Below are 15,995 nucleotides of genomic sequence, written 5' to 3'. Positions count from 1 at the left end.
TTTTCCTATGAAAATGTTTTTAGAAAATTCAAGTGTTACTTTTTATATTAGAAGTGTTTTTCCAGAGTGTTGTCAAACAAACTTTAAGGCCCATTTAAGAGTAATTTTAAGATGTGCTAAAAACATTTTCTAATGTTTGGAAACACTTTTCATATTTCAAAATTAAGTGTTTTGTAAATATTCAAAAATACTTTTAAAATTCTAGATAATCACTTGAAGGTAGGTATTTGATATTTCTTTTAAAAATAATTTTTTTTTGGTTATATAAGATATATAAGAAACACTATCAAAACAAATTTCTTTGTTTATAATCAAACATTAGTGATTCTTTTTAAAAGCGTTTTTAATGAAGGTATTACTTAAAACAACATTAATTAAAATATTTATTTAGAATCGCTTTGAAGTTCTAAATTTCTAATAGCTTTTAACTTCTATCATCAAGAATTAGAAGTAGAAATTTTGCTAGCTAAGAGTGAACATCAAATGTGATCATTGATCAATCATAATTTAAATTTTTGCAATATTTTCTTCAGATTGAGGGGGGTAGAACTGGGTTTTCTTTGTGTGTGTGTTTTTTTTCAAGTGAAATCCCAAATATAAAATATTTGTTAATATCAAATTAAATGTAAGAATTTGTGTAATCTCAAATCCCAAAGGGGCTTTGTTTGGCCCAATTTACAACTGTGGAGGCCCGTGGGCCACAGTTGTGATTTTCATAAGTTCAGGTACCAATCCGAAATAAAACTAGAACAAGGCCTCGTTTTGTAATTTTCTCCAAACTATATAAACGTCTTAAACCTTCACTGGGAGTCTAGGGTTTCAGTCTCCTTCGATTTCTCTGCGCTTTGAAGCCGTCTGAGACGAACAGCTTCGCAGAGCTTCATCTGAAACCCTAACCATGGTGAGTGATTCAATCTGTGTCTGGATCTGTACCTCTTTCTCTCTCTCTCTCATGTTTGATTCACATGTTTTTTTATTTGTCTATGTCAGTCCTTGGTAGCGAACGAGGAATTTCAACACATACTTCGTGTGCTCAACACGAACGTCGATGGGAAACAGAAGATCATGTTTGCTCTGACCTCCATCAAAGGTATTGGCCGCCGTTTCGCTAATATCGTCTGCAAGAAAGCCGATGTCGACATGAACAAGAGGTTTTTACTTTCTCCCTTTTGTTCCCTCTTATCCGTTCCACAGATTTTACAGTGTTTTGCTTCGCTCTCTCTCTCTCTCTCTCTCTTTTTATTTACTGTTTTCTTGTTTTTGATTATAGATCTAGTTATTGTGTTTTCAATTGGAATTTGTATTCTTGTCCTCATGATTTGTTTGCTTGCTGTTAATTCTGAAGATAAGAGAGGAAGGAAATGAATTTTTTTTTTCTTTTTATTTGGCTGTGTTGGTTCAAAAAAAGAACGGCCACTCGTTCTAGTTAAGCCAAATCTTTGCTCTAGACTTGATTCAGTTGATTTATATATATATATATATATATATATTTTCTCTTGGACGAATGGATATTAAAGTTCAATTATTTCAAGTTTCTTCTGATTTTGTTCGGGCATTATCATTTTTTAAGCTTAAATGGTATGTTTGCTTTCTGAGAAACTATTGGGTTTCGTTAAGCTCAATAAAGAGACATTTGCTTATGATAAATTTCTAATAAATGAAACTATTGTAAGAGTATTGTGGAAGTTCTTGGCTTTGTTAGATGTTTGTAAGGTCTAAATAGAGTTCTTAGTAATTGCAAATATGGGTTAAACATAAAGGTTAAGCATCCAATATTTACAGGTTGTATCTGGAAACATCAGGAATAATGAAATGAGTGCAGTAGTCTATTTAAGTTTTACATTTGAAGGAAGATGTTTTGCAATTTTAGATGAACAGCTCTTATTTAGACTGCCAATATGTGTGCTCATCCAGCCTCTTGAATTGAAAGTAATCTCCCTATATAACACATACATGATGTGAATATTCCACTCCCAATACCACCCCATCCCTGCTCCTGAGTCTAGATTATTGGTGGTGTCCTCTGGCAATAAACCAGAGGGCCTGAGCTTAAGCCTCCTTGGTATTTAGGTGCTATAGGGTAGAGGGGCAGACTCATATACATTGGGTTTGCTTTGCTGGCAATTGGAATAAATTTCTTATTGTCAAAGTGGGGTCTATGTTATGAAAAATTGATTTGAATTTTCCAACACATTGAACAAGGGCATCATGACGACAATGTATCAACATAAATTTTTTATATAATTATTCGATGCAAATATGAGTTTAAGTAATTTGTCTAAATTTCTATGCTGTAAAGAGCATAATTTGGAGAAAGGACTTCGGAGAATATAGAATGTATAGATAAATTATATATGTTAGTATTCATCATTTCTTACAAAGTTTATTTTTAAAAATATATCATCTTTTTTTTTTGTTAAACCAAAAGTGACATTCTAACTCGTCCATTGTGTGCTGACTTTTGTTGGCTGTGTGTAAAATGCATAATTTGGATAAAGGACTTTGGAGAATATTGATAAATTATATATGCTAGTATTCATCCTTTCTTACAAAGTTTATTTTTAAAAATGTATTATATGTTTTTTGTTAAACCAAAAGTGACATTCTAAACCAAAAATGTCATGTGTAACCTCTAGTGTCAGAGGTGTGTCCTGTTTGATTGTGTTCAACATGGACATGTCTCTTGTTGCAAGATTTCTTGCTACTTTGATCAGCTTTCTTATGGCATACCGAACATATAACTTGATTTGATGCCACGAAAGAGAAATTATCCAAGATCTTAAAATTTCTTTTATGTCGATCCTTTCAAAAGAGTTCAGCTAGAGTCTCCCTTTGGGAAAATTAAATGTTTCCTTTTAAACATTTGTTGATTTTCTATATTCACTCTCCTTTCTTTATCACCATTTTACTGTTTGGTAATATAGTCTTGTAATTTGACCTCTGTTTTTGGCTGTTCTACAACCTTTATTTTTTTACATTTCTTTGAGTTGTTTAAACTGACTTAATGGGATACTTGTAGAGCTGGCGAGCTCTCAGCTGCAGAGCTTGAGAACCTCATGGTGATTGTTGCCAATCCTCGCCAATTCAAGATCCCCGACTGGTTTCTTAACAGGAAGAAGGATTACAAGGATGGGAGGTATTCTCAGGTTGTTTCCAATGCGTTGGACATGAAGCTGAGGGATGACCTTGAGCGACTGAAGAAGATCAGGTTTGCCATCATTCTAGTGTGGATGGAATTATTGTTGGAACTTCAGCTAAACCGGTTTCATTCTTTTAAAGCTATGGGTTTAAAATTAAAACCAATCTCATTGTTTTCTTTTGTCTTATATCATTGGTTTCCTTGAGCTTGCTTTCATTTGTTATTCTTTTGTAATCGGCAGGAACCATCGTGGTCTCCGCCACTACTGGGGTCTTCGTGTCCGTGGGCAACACACCAAGACAACTGGCCGCAGGGGAAAGACTGTTGGTGTCTCCAAGAAGCGATGATCTGTTCTATTCCCTATTTTTAACATGCACTTTTGTCCTTGGGCATTTTTGATTGGTGTCAGCTGTTTTTCTCAGTTTAGTTTGTTCAACAACATTTACATGAGCACAGTTTCTCTCTCGATTTGAGTTGTTCTTGGATGTTTTTAGTAGTGATTACTTCTCATATCTTTCTTTTAATGATATTATGATTTCACTTATTCCCATTTGAATTTTCTTGAGGATGTTCTTATTTATGCTTTCTTGTCACATATGATCTCCAAATTATACTACGGATTCTTTCTAAAAGTTGGTTTTTATGTGGCAATCTGGGAAGGCATAAATCATTAATTGTTGTAGGGTGTTCTTTCAGGAATTGTCTGCTTATTCTTCCAAAATGCAGAGAGATGACCCCTCTCGAGGGCTCACCATATGGGCTCTCAGCCCCTTTCATGGCCCATGGAAAATCTCCCAAACTAGGCCTAAATTATGAACACACAGGTTTGACAAAAGGCCCACGATGATACCTCCATGACTCTGGATTGCCACAAAACTACCAAATCAATGAATCAATATGTCATATCATATAATATACATATATATTAGGGCACTTACTGCCACAATGACCATGATTCGTCCAACTATTAGGAAATATGAATATGAAGACATAAGATAATTGAATTTAAATACCATCAAGTTGGTACACAACAACAATTTATATTCAGAAACAAGTCAGCATCGATGGCATCTTCCCATAAATTAATCCACAGACATTTTACTGCGGGAATCTTTTGTGTGACTTATCCCCCAGTCCAAAAAATAAATAAAATTACAAAAAAGAAAGACAAAATCAAGATTCCCTGATTCTGTCTGTGTTTGGCACTACTTATTTATTGATCCTCATTTGGCTTCATCTCAACAGTGACTGGATGCATGGATTCTCCCCAGTCCAAACTATACAATACACTAATACATCACCACACATGCATATATGCTCATTAGGCCTTCCACCTTTCGTCTTAAACCCTCCTTCCATTATCAAAATATAATCATTTCATGCAGGTTTACATTGTATAATAATACTTACGATAATTTCATCCCTTCTCGATTAACTATCGGTACTTGGTACGCCAATATTTTTATTTTTCATTTTCCTTTTTTTTTTGGACAATTATGGGCAATTAGTAATATCTATATTTTTGTGGACTTTTGAAAATCTATTGCATGTAGCTTGATAAGGAAATCTTGAATAATAGACATGAGTCAGCTTCACATGTAAGACCTATTGTCCATCCAATTTGGGACCCTCATTTTGATCAATCAATTGGGACACTTTTTACTCCATGGGGTAATCTTGGACCAGTGGATGTTGCTTCTTCTCTTGTTTATCTAGGAAATTGTGGGCTTTCACAACTTGCCCTTTTGTGTTCTTCCATCCCCAAAATGTAAAACATCAATTCATGATGAAATTGATCATGGCATAGAAAACAGTTGTAGACTCATAGGTTATGGTCTAGATTTATACTTTCATGTCAAAAATTTGCAGAGCCTGCATCTTTAGCATAATATCCATAGTGCACCCCCTATTGTGGGAACTGATCTTCTCCTACCATAGAAAGGTAATATTCATTTATCCTTTTGGGAAGCATTTATTATTATTATTGTAACACAAAAAATCATGGGAAAAAGTTGGGTCATCATTGGGTTTGTACAACATTATTTGTAGCCCAAAAAATGGGAAAAAAAGGGGTGGGGGTGGTTAGATTCAGAGGGAGCTTCAAAACAAGATCCATGGTGAAATGGATAAGGTGGTTTGACAAGGGGACAAAGGAAAATTGAAAGGACCAATCATCACTTGATCACACCCACAGATATTTATATTTGTGTTTATGTTTTTATATGTACTGCTAAAAATAAATTAGATGATACAAAAAGATTAGATAATAATTAATGTTATCTGATGAAAGAACAACTGCAGTTGCCAGTAGTACATTACATGAATCGCCGTGGAATGTTGTCGCAACCGCCGCCGCCGCTGGAGGGGTCGGGGTCGGGGTCGGGGTCCCTGACGGCGCAGCCTTGTGGCGACATGAGAGTGACGAGGAGATCTGCGAAAGCGCCCACGATGTACTTGTGGGTGGTTTTGGGGTTGAGGGAGAGGTAGCAGAGGAGGAGCTGGTGGAGGTAGTCCCAATTGGCTCTCACGTCGATCAAGTCACGTGCCTCCACCATCTCCTGCATGGATCGCCGGAAGTCCATGTACGGATCCGGGGAGTAGGTGGGGATGGCAATGCCCCCCGTGATGGGGGATTCGGACTCCGGCGGGGTGTCGGAGGACTGGGAGGTGGAGGAGGAAGAGGAGGAGGAGTCGATGATGGAGTTGGAGCGGCCCGGGGAGGAGAAGAAGAAGCGCTGGGAGGCGTAGACGGTGGCGAAGTCGGGGGTGGCGGTGGCTTTGGCTTCGGAGTCGGAGTCGGAGTCCGAGTCAGAGGAGTGATCGTCGTCGTCCACGGAGCCACTGTGGGACTTGGAGGTGGCGGCGGTGAGGTCGTAGATGGAGTTGAAGTTCTTAATGAGGGCGGCCCCGGCGGTGGGCAATGGACGGCTGTGATCGTCAGGTTGGGGCATGGGGAATTCTGGGCGCTTGATCCTGGAGAAGCAGAGATGGAGATTCTTGCCGAGTGTGGTTGGCATTTTATTAAAAATTCAGAGTAAGAAATGAGAGAAAAGTTGAAGAAGGGCGAAGGTCTATTTATGGGAGTTGGTATAGAGAGAGAAAGGGTGGAGGATGGAGGAGGGTGAGGTGGTGGTTGTGGGGTCCATCATCCTTGGTGGTGACTACTGGTGGTGGTGGTGGCGTTTGTAGTTTGTAGTTACGGTTCAACGGCGACTACACAGCCGTAAAGGACACTGGGAATGTGGACCATTTTTTACCACCGCCATCACCCTCTCACTCTCTCTCTCTCCCCCTCTCCATCACGCGCTTAATATTATCCAAATTGCAACCTAATTTCACCCCTAGTGAATTTATTTGATGTACCAATTGGAAATGCTATGCCCCCTTGAAAATATTTGACAGTTGTTAGAATCTTATGTCCAAATTTTATTAAGTATGAATTGGACTATGAATCGGTATTTATTGAACACATGATTTGAATTATGGAGAGCATGAAAAAAAATTTAAGTCCAAGGTATAGATAGTGAAATTAATATACATAAATAATGCGATGGACGTTAATACAAAATAATGAGGTATAAATGTATATATAACATGATTTGATTGATCATGTATTTCAATATGCACTGATTTAATACCAATACAAAATAATAAAACCGTACATATGACGTCACCTGATTGATAAATTTTTTAAAGATATATCGATTTGATATTCTATCATAACCCAAATATAAAAAAATGTGTTATCATATGTTTTTTTGAAATCAAAATATTAGGATCTATGCTAAACCATACTAGGGCTTTTCGAAACAACATATTAACATATGAAGACGTGAAAATCGTAAAAATATTTGAAATTGAGTTATAGATTGCTCAAATTCAAAGGATCATATATATTGGTGGAAACCCTGATTTATTAAATAAATAAAAAAAAGGAAATCTACTTCACCATCCACCACGAGTAGAGAAGGCGCGTGAGGAAGAGAAGGGAAGAACTAGGTTTAAGGAAGGAGCACATGCAAAAAGGGTAGGGGGCCAAGCATGCTAACATAATTTTGTGTGTTTGGTGTGATGAGGCCCTTATTCATTGACTCTAGTTTGGGCAGGAAAGTGAAAGATCAGATGGCTGTGATTGTCTTATCACTTGACCTACAGAGCCTTTTGTTTAATTTTTCTCAACTAGGTCCTGTCCCTTGTTGGGCCCCACCCCTTTCATCTTTGTGTGTATAGCAAAATGTACAGTTCCCACTCTCATTATTTGGTTTGAAATTCACATTTCAGTGCATTTCCCCTTTGCAAGATAATCATCCACTCTCCTCCCCTCTGACTATGTCATGTGACCTGCATGTGCTTTCTCATTTGTGGGACATCGCATTCATGAATAAACCTTATTATATGTTTCACAAATTATACCATTATTAAAATGGGTAGATGTTTAGTCCATTGTTTTAAATCGATTCAGGCAATTAAACTAAAAGGTTGTGTTTAGGGACGGTAATGAAGTGGGCTTTTTCGGGTATTCATCTCATCACGTTTCTAATGCGAAAAGTTTAAAATAAAGAAAAATGTGTTTGAGAGGAATTTAAGAAGATTTTAAAAATTTAGATATGAGTTTGAGGTAGGATGGAATATGGCTTTCTCCTATTGATTATATATCATTTTAAATAAAAAATGTTTTAATTGATTTTTTTCAACTTTTTTAACATAAATGAAATATTATTTTTTATAAAAATAAATATTTATAATTTTTTATATTATAAAATCATATTTATTTTTAACAAAATTTAAAATTTTATAATAAAAAAAATAAATGGGGTAGAATGGGGCGAGAGTATATGAATTTCCTATACCGGTCACTTGCACTACCTTGTCTCGTTTATTTATTTGACGAGAATGAGAATAGATATAAATAAATGTGTAAAAACTAATTTGAAGGATCTGTGTCTTTGAACTTAATAAAAGTTTGTATATTTATTTGAATAATTTAATATAAAAGTTAGAAAAGAGTGATTATCTTGAAAGTCCTAATTTGATTTTCTTTTTTCCTAAAAAATTATTTCTTATTTAATTTTATAATACCAATGTATTAATGTTTTAAAATCATAGCTCCAACTTTGATTTTAGCTTATACAAAAAGCTATCAACCTTATGAAATCAATATTTACCGAAAAATGAGATCAATCACAAAATATCATGTAGACTACTTAATTTCATTACTTTGTATCTCAACTTACCTTTCATGAGTTTTTACTGTGATCCTCATTCTTTTTATACTTTGTTATAATTTATTGGTACCCTAATCTCGTATATACACGCATGTTTAGTTAGTAATCTAGATTTCACCATATATTTTCAATACTTAAGATTGCAAGTTTGATAGGTATTGAATCAGTATCCCGGTATTTTTCAAAAAACATTTGATACTACAAATTGTAGTTATTTTCCGAAGATTTTGAATTAATTGGAGGGAGTCATATTTGAGAGTAAAGTAAAGTAGCTAAGTCCAAAACAAAATCCAAAACAGAAAGCTTTCGGCAGCATTACTCAAAAATACACAAGCAAGGTGGAAACGTAACATTCCCACAAATAACAGAGGAAGAAGTCACACCTGATGGAGAAAGAAGAAACTTCCACCATTATCCATATGGGGAAAAGCTTTGAGAGCAGGTATTGGCTCAAACAAGGCAATGTTCAGGTAGGCTATTAGGATGGTCCAACCAACCCCCACAACCGTCTCACCACCCACATGCTCGGTGGACCCTTCAACCACCTCCCTAACCCTAACCTACCCTTTTTTCCCATCACCCTCGTCACTAAAATCAACCAAACTAGAAGTTAGAATTAAAAAAAGAAGAAGAGTTCTTATTAGGAAAAAATGATGAAGTTAGTCTAATTAGTTCTCTTTGATTGATGGATAAAAGCATGATAGACGATCCATCGACCTAACCCCATGATAAGGAATATTGAGGGTTTGATATTGTTTCTATTCGAAGTATTTTTAGGAGAATCATCTATCAATTTTTTTTATCACTATAAATAATTTTTAGAGTGTTTTCTAAATTTAGTCAAATACCTAATTTTTTTTTAGAAACACTTTTTAGACTACTGTTTTAAAAACAATATCAAATAGATTCTGAATTTTATGAGTTATCGTGATGGTATTTATAGTTACAATGACACCAGATGATAAAGTAGGTGCTCCTGATTGTTATATAACCTAAAACTTTATTTATGTCCTTATCACAACCTATAAAAGTCTTCATACTTTGAAAACAACTCTAATATCATTTAATGACAATAAAAATTAATTTTGATATTATTTGATGATGATTAATATAAATATTTTTTATTTTAGACTCATTTGACTCTTATAAATTTAAAATATATCAGGACATATTAAATATCACTTTTTACAAATTTTAAAAATCTTCTCGTTGAAAAACACGTTATGATAGTATCAATTAGTTTAATCATGTAAATTTTTAAGTGATGATCCTCATTTCCAAAAGGGATTTCTTTGTTTTCTATATTTGAATAGTTTTCAACAAATATATATTCTAAATATTTAATCAAAAAAGGCATCTTCTCAATATATATTTATTTGTATATTGTAAAAAAGAATAATCACTTTTAACTTTTGGAAGGACATATATTAAAAAGAATAAGCCCTTTTAAACTTTTGGGAGGACAATGCACAGTGTGAGACTGGCAGAGAACAAAGCCAGATTGTGAAAGATCAACATCACCCTGAGCGGATGACCATGGGGATTTCTCTGCATGATTGTCCTTTGAACAAATCACCACATCACGAGCCCATGTTCCAAACTTTTCTCACTGCCCCAAACTTCCTACTCTCTTCTATTTTCCCAAGAAACAAACACCCGTCCCCCAAGTGACTTTTCCTCCAAAATTTTTGACATCCCAAATTTTTCCCTTTTGAGCAAACACCCATTCTCTTAAGCTCACTTTTTCGTCTCCTCCTTTCAACAATAGTGTTGATAATTGAATCTTGATGAGTTAGGTTAGAGGGTCCACCTATTTAATAATCTAATAAGCAATTGAATACATTGAAAACACATGTTGATTGTGATGCTCCTTTTCAAATGTTTTTTAATCCAAGTGGTTGGCAAATTTGGATAGTTTTTTTGGACTTGTACATGAATTTAATAAATAAAAAAAATGACCAATTCAAACAGACTCTAATACCCTGTTAAGTTCCTATTAAATGACCAATTCACCCACACTTGTGGAAGACCTAAAGGAGGGGGTGACCACAAGCAAATGGAGATCAGGAGATGAGATGTAAGGGCATTAGCTGTAGCAGTTGTCTTTGTAGGGGAGTGTGGCCACAAGCCAGCCAAGCCGTGTGCAAAATGCAGTGACACATGCCCACTTCCATGAGATTGCAATCAGTCAATAATGTAAGCCCATCAATATATATCAACATCACCCTTATTTGCCTCCTCATCCAACACCATCTTCCCTGTCTTGACATTTTAAAACCCTAAAAAATAAAAAATAAAAAATAAATTCATTACTCTTCAATTATTGGGCTCCGATTTGTTATCACAGTAGATCAGATGTATGGAGGGGCAATTTAGTTTATATCATTTTAGTGCACATGGGTTTTGAAAATTGTGAAGAAATACAAAAAAACACCTTTGGATAAAGGACACTTGATCACCGCCCATTAGAGCTTGGATCCAGCAAAAGCCCAGCCCAATCCAATCTCAGGGCCTAGGAAGCAAATACCTGATTGGAAATCAGCGGAGAAACAACATCCAAGCAAAATAAAAGCCCGTGGCTTGAGCCCACCAGATTGGTTTGGTGGGAGGTCTCAAATGAATTCAAATTTTCTCTCTTAACCCAAATCCATCAAGCTTAACTTTTAAGCAAAATTAATCCCACAAACGATCTATTTTTATGACACACATTTCAACTCTTAATGAAAAGTTCAGTGTCTTTTATGAAACTCTAAACCCACACCACCTATTCGATGTTATGCCACAGCGAAAAAAAACGAAGGAAAAAAAAAACGCTACTTTTACTTTGTACTTTGGTTGAGCCTGGCAGCTGCTGCCACCGACTCCGCCACTCCACCAGGGTACGTAACCATGTTAGGATCGTTCCTTAGCTCCGCACCTATCACCCTTTCTGCATCTTCACGCGTCGCCGGTTTGTCATCCGGCAGCTTAGCCGTCGCATCCTGTCCAGGGAAACCAACACAGCCCAGTCAGCCAATAGTTGCACCTTTGAAAATTTATCATATGAAGTTACATGACGATCGGATGATTTAAGAGAAGTTTCTTGCTCTCACCGTGAGAATGTCGGAGAGCTTAGTCTTGTTTTCATCTAGGATCAGACGGGCATTGGTTGTTGCTGCAGATTGTGCCTGGGCGGCTATGCCACCCGGAACTACTTCGCTGCTTCCGGTGGCTCTCATCTCGGCTACTTGTATCGCCGCCGCGTCGCTCTGATCGACGGGCTTGTTGCCGGCAGAGAGAGCCGTGGCCTGCAGTGCTTCGCCGATTGTGATGGCGTCGCGGTCGAGAGCGGAAGCTGGGGAAGTCATTGCCACCGGTGGTGGCCTAGCATATTCGCCAACAACCTGTTGCAGAACCAATCGATATTATCACATGTATTAACCAAAGATCCAAAACAAAGGGGGAATTTCTAAAAATTTGAGGATGGTTGAAGATTGATCGAAACCTGATCACCGACCGCCTCGGTGATGATACGGCTGCCTGCCACGTTAGCCTGCGATATAGTCACACCGTCAGTGGCGACAACATCAGTAACCTGCTCGTGACTGACAAGTCCGGCCCTCTCGTTCTTGGTGGCCGCCGAATTCATGACGGCGGCCGGGCCGCCCTTTTGGGTGTTTCCCAGAACAGTATTTTCAGCAGACTGCATGGTGGCTGCATCCTGGGGCGCAATGGGTTTGGACGCAAGGCTACCGGAAACAGGAAAAACATCGCTGTATTTGATGGGTTCTGTTGTAGGTTGGGTTGGCCGTGGGCGTTGTTGCTGGCTCATTTTGGACGACCGATAGAATTAGAACAAGAACAAACTTACCGCAGAGTGATCACCACCTCATGGGGTTCATTTAAATGGAGGTTTGGAGCGAACGAGGGTTTAACAGCGGGGAGGGTTTATAGTAACACGCGTTGGGTGTAGAAGATGAGGTTGTGGCGGCAGTGTTACAGGTGGCGGCCCTTACGTCTCTCCCCCTGTTTGTCCGCCACCTGGCTTGAAGCGCCATGCCAATAAGCTAATGGGGTTTTTGAGAGAGACAGGTGTCATCAGTTCAACATACATTATATTTTGTATTTTAATAAAATAAATAATACAAAATTAAATTAAATTAATATTAGACTTAAAGAAAAATATCAAATTGTAATTTATTTTGTAGAACGTATGTAAACTTATTTGCACTTTTTTTGTTATACGAAATATTATTTTATTTATTATTTAAATTTTAATATAAATATATATAAAATAAAGTTCTAAAATTTTTTTATTAAAATTTATTTTATTTCTTTTCTTAATTTTTTTTTCTTTCATTTTCCCTCACAATCGCATTTTTTGGAAACTAAACATAGCTTTAATCTCTTTGAATTACTTTTTTAAATTATTTTTCCAATTAATAGAGAAATTTGATATAGAAGCACTCTAATTATTGATGTATAAGAATATGATTGAAAATATGATAAGAATGATGGTGAATTAAAATTTTCTCTTATATTTTTCGGAACCAAATATATCCTAAAAATTAAAAAATTAAGATCAGGTCGAGTTTTGAGTTTAGTATTTTAAATTAGAAATTGAAATGTTATTTTTCAAAACTTGGTTAAATTAGATAAAAATTATTTGAATTAAGTAATTCAAAATCAATTCATAATATTTAATTTTTTTATATGTTTATAAAAAATTTAAATAGTTGAAAAGACAAAATTTTAAAATAAAAAAATCTATATTATTTAAAAAAAATTGATATATATTATAAAAATATTAAATAAGATTCAAATTAATCGAAAAAAACCTCATCCAAGCGGGATTGAATGATAAGGATTTGGGCAATCGGATTGAATTCTATTCTCATCCAAACATGGTGTTAAGTTGAAAGATTCAGAAACTATCATCTTAGTGATAGAATTCAAGATTCAAACTTGACCAAGAAAAGAAAAAGTTTATTCACTACCAATTTATTTTCTTGGACCGAAAAATCAGTTCTTAAAATTCACTGTACAAGAACCAAAGGCCTAGTCCCTGCGCTCCAAACCCCTTCTTCATCATCATCAGCACCACACTTCGGAACCGTCACAACCAACTCTCCATCACTGTAAGCGGCGCTCGCCATCTCTGGCAACGTCGACGCCGGGAGCCGGAACCGCCACAAATCGAGATCGAGCTCCACCCCCAGTCCGTCCAGGGACAAATCCAGAAAGTTCCTGCCTCTGATCACCACCTTCGTGACGCCAGGGTGGAGTTGGATTGTCTGGGTTCGGACATCGTCGCCCACGTCGTCGGTGGTGACGGCGAACCGGAGGTGGTCGGGGGTTTCCGTTACGGAGACGTCGGCGTCTGACCGAAAGGGAAGCTCCAGAACTCGTGTGAATATGTGGGGGAGTCTTCGGAGCTTCTTCTGGCTGGAAACCAGCCGATTCGCTTCTGAGAGAGTCGAAACGATGTCGTATTGGAGGCTGATACTTCTCTTCTTGGGTGTGGGATTAGCCTTCATGGCCTCGGGGGTTTGCTTGGTTCAAGAAAAGGACAGACAGAGAAAAACCCTAAACCGGAGAAGCGTGCGGAATGTTTCAAATTCTTTGATCAGGTACCCCAAATATTTTCTGGGAAAGTTGTAGGACAAGAAAATAGGATGGAAAATTATGAAAGAATGGTCCAACGATCGGAAATCTGGAACAAATTCAAACCCGAAATGCGAACAGAGAAAGAGAGATTCTTAGCTTTCGGCGTGAAAGCGATTCATCTGATTGGATTTGAGACAAAGTGGGAGGGAGGAGAGGGAATACTTGCAGTGGAAAGGCGAAGGCGATTCTTTTATCGCCCATGTATTTCACCATATTATCAAAACTACCCTTCCTATTTAGATCAAATGTTTGGGCTTGGGCTGGTCCAAACTCAACCCAGACCCAAAACATCTCGTCTGGTTTGGGTTGGTGAATGTTGTTTCGGGCCAGCCCACCAAAATCTTATGGGCTTTGTCACAAGGGAATGTGTCACATTAAAAGCATACACTAATAATGGCTGCATGATTTTATGTTATATGATCCTCCCTTCATTACTAACATATTTAAATGTGTTTATCGAAGGGAGAGATAATTTTAATATTTGTAAAATTTAATGAAATAAAAATTTGCTTTCCACATTGTTTTTGGGGGAAAACATGGATGTTCTTTCTTCTCAAACCTAGATAAATCAAATCTGTGAAATTTACTAGGGCTATGTTTGGTTCTCAAAAAGTATTAAAAAAAAAAAATGTCAAGAAAAATGATTTTCTTCTATTTCTTTTTATTGTAGAAAACGGGAAAGAAAGTCAAATATAATTAAAATTATTAAAAATTTGAGTTAAGAAAGTGAAAAAAATTTAACATAGTATATAAAAATAATTTATTAATTTTAAATTTATTTTTTATTTTTTATCTATAATCCCATATAAAAAAAATGACAATCCATGATGCAATTCACTTGAGAAAATATTATAGACATGTCACTATATTCATTGTATAGGCAATGGATACAGCTTGGCTCTCCATCTCATACCCCACTATTCCTGCTACAAACTCCAATCCAAGGATGGAAGTGCCCCCTAAAGTTGGGGAGAAGTTTCTGCGGCCTACAGTTCCATGAGATCAGCAATTTTCAACTCATGTGCCATAGACAGAGCGATATTTTCCTGACATTTTGGTTGCTGTGTCCGTCTCCAAGCCCAGCCCATTTTACAATTTAAATTTGGATAAAAATCGATATTTTCATCCTTGTTCCAACTCCAAGCATATCTCTCTAACGCCAGCATCACATGCCTGACCATACTCAGCTCATCATGTCTTAGAAAGGGTAACAGAAAATTGGGTGGAGGTGGGCTTTTGGTTCCTGGCTCATGTATATAATTGGTGAGCATTGTGGGAGAGTATTCACAATATAGCTGACGAGCTGATGATGAGAGGAATTGTTTGGTAGTTGAACAAGTTATGGAGAATGGGTGGGAAAGAAGATAGGTTGCAGCTGGCAGGCATGCATGCATGCATGCATGAGAAATTAATATCAGAGTACCATTCTGATGAGTACAGGCAGTCACTTGCCTTTGGGCCAAGTATCAGATTCAGTATCATGCTTCAATATTGTGTAGAATAGATCCAAAAGTGGATGAGAAGGTGATTTTGTGGGTGAGAATTTACATTTTCAACGGCTAATAATCATTGGGGTTAGTGAAAAACAGGTGGTTAATTTCCCTTCTCTATCTTCTTATATTTTGCTTACTTTTCATCATTAAAAGAACTATGATTGGCTTGAGTATCGTGAGGGTGAATGTCGTCTTGGCCTCCCATTCTAATGATATTTGGTAATTCTTGTGTAGGGTCGAGGCTACTTGGTTTTGCTCCCAAGTGTGACGTTCTCTATTAGTAGAGTAGTGCATAATAGAGTAGTACTACCTTTGGGAACTTGACAAAAAACTATCACCCAACACCATGGCATAGACATGTACGAGTGGGAGAACACCATAAAGGTCCACCACTTTTTGTGCCACTACAAGAACGGATAATGACAATGGATAAAAGAGTATGGGTAAGCAAGAGGAGGAGACAGTGAAGAGATTGAAGGATTTGGCCAAAAA

At 36.8% G+C, this 15,995-nt stretch overlaps 4 protein-coding genes across 5 annotated transcripts; 1 reads left to right on the top strand and 3 right to left on the bottom strand.

The window, feature by feature from the left end:
* The first annotated feature begins 751 nt into the window (after positions 1 to 751).
* On the top strand, positions 752 to 3,689 carry LOC100855135 (small ribosomal subunit protein uS13z/uS13y/uS13x). 2 transcript variants are annotated; one of them, XM_003632255.4, is made up of 4 exons: positions 752 to 901; positions 991 to 1,151; positions 3,020 to 3,208; positions 3,381 to 3,689. In XM_003632255.4, exons 1-4 carry the CDS (start codon positions 899 to 901, stop codon positions 3,484 to 3,486), a joined length of 459 nt encoding a protein of 152 aa, XP_003632303.1. In that variant the 5' UTR covers positions 752 to 898; the 3' UTR covers positions 3,487 to 3,689. The 2 variants fall into 2 exon arrangements, with proteins under 2 accessions (XP_003632303.1, XP_010651981.1); XM_010653679.3 differs by having other exon boundaries at positions 767 to 901; positions 3,020 to 3,689.
* A 1,608-nt stretch (positions 3,690 to 5,297) lies between these two features.
* LOC104879755 (transcription repressor OFP12) lies at positions 5,298 to 6,265 on the bottom strand. Its single transcript, XM_010653680.3, has one exon. It carries the CDS (start codon positions 6,154 to 6,156, stop codon positions 5,455 to 5,457), a length of 702 nt encoding a protein of 233 aa, XP_010651982.1. The 5' UTR covers positions 6,157 to 6,265; the 3' UTR covers positions 5,298 to 5,454.
* A 4,776-nt stretch (positions 6,266 to 11,041) lies between these two features.
* LOC100855168 (late embryogenesis abundant protein D-34) lies at positions 11,042 to 12,497 on the bottom strand. The gene is made up of 3 exons (XM_010653681.3): positions 11,849 to 12,497; positions 11,457 to 11,747; positions 11,042 to 11,345 (listed from the first exon to the last, which is right to left on the bottom strand). The coding sequence occupies exons 1-3, from the start codon at positions 12,173 to 12,175 to the stop codon at positions 11,184 to 11,186; spliced, it is 780 nt and encodes a 259-aa protein (XP_010651983.1). The 5' UTR covers positions 12,176 to 12,497; the 3' UTR covers positions 11,042 to 11,183.
* An 811-nt stretch (positions 12,498 to 13,308) lies between these two features.
* On the bottom strand, positions 13,309 to 14,522 carry LOC100855206 (uncharacterized). Its single transcript, XM_003632257.4, has one exon. It carries the CDS (start codon positions 13,878 to 13,880, stop codon positions 13,380 to 13,382), a length of 501 nt encoding a protein of 166 aa, XP_003632305.1. The 5' UTR covers positions 13,881 to 14,522; the 3' UTR covers positions 13,309 to 13,379.
* Between the last annotated feature and the right edge of the window lie 1,473 nt (positions 14,523 to 15,995).

Source organism: Vitis vinifera, chromosome 7 (genome assembly GCF_030704535.1).
Source record: "Vitis vinifera cultivar Pinot Noir 40024 chromosome 7, ASM3070453v1".
Classification (NCBI taxonomy): domain Eukaryota; kingdom Viridiplantae; phylum Streptophyta; class Magnoliopsida; order Vitales; family Vitaceae; genus Vitis; species Vitis vinifera.
Note: the sequence above shows the minus strand (reverse complement) of the source record. Positions and strands in the feature narration are given on the sequence as shown.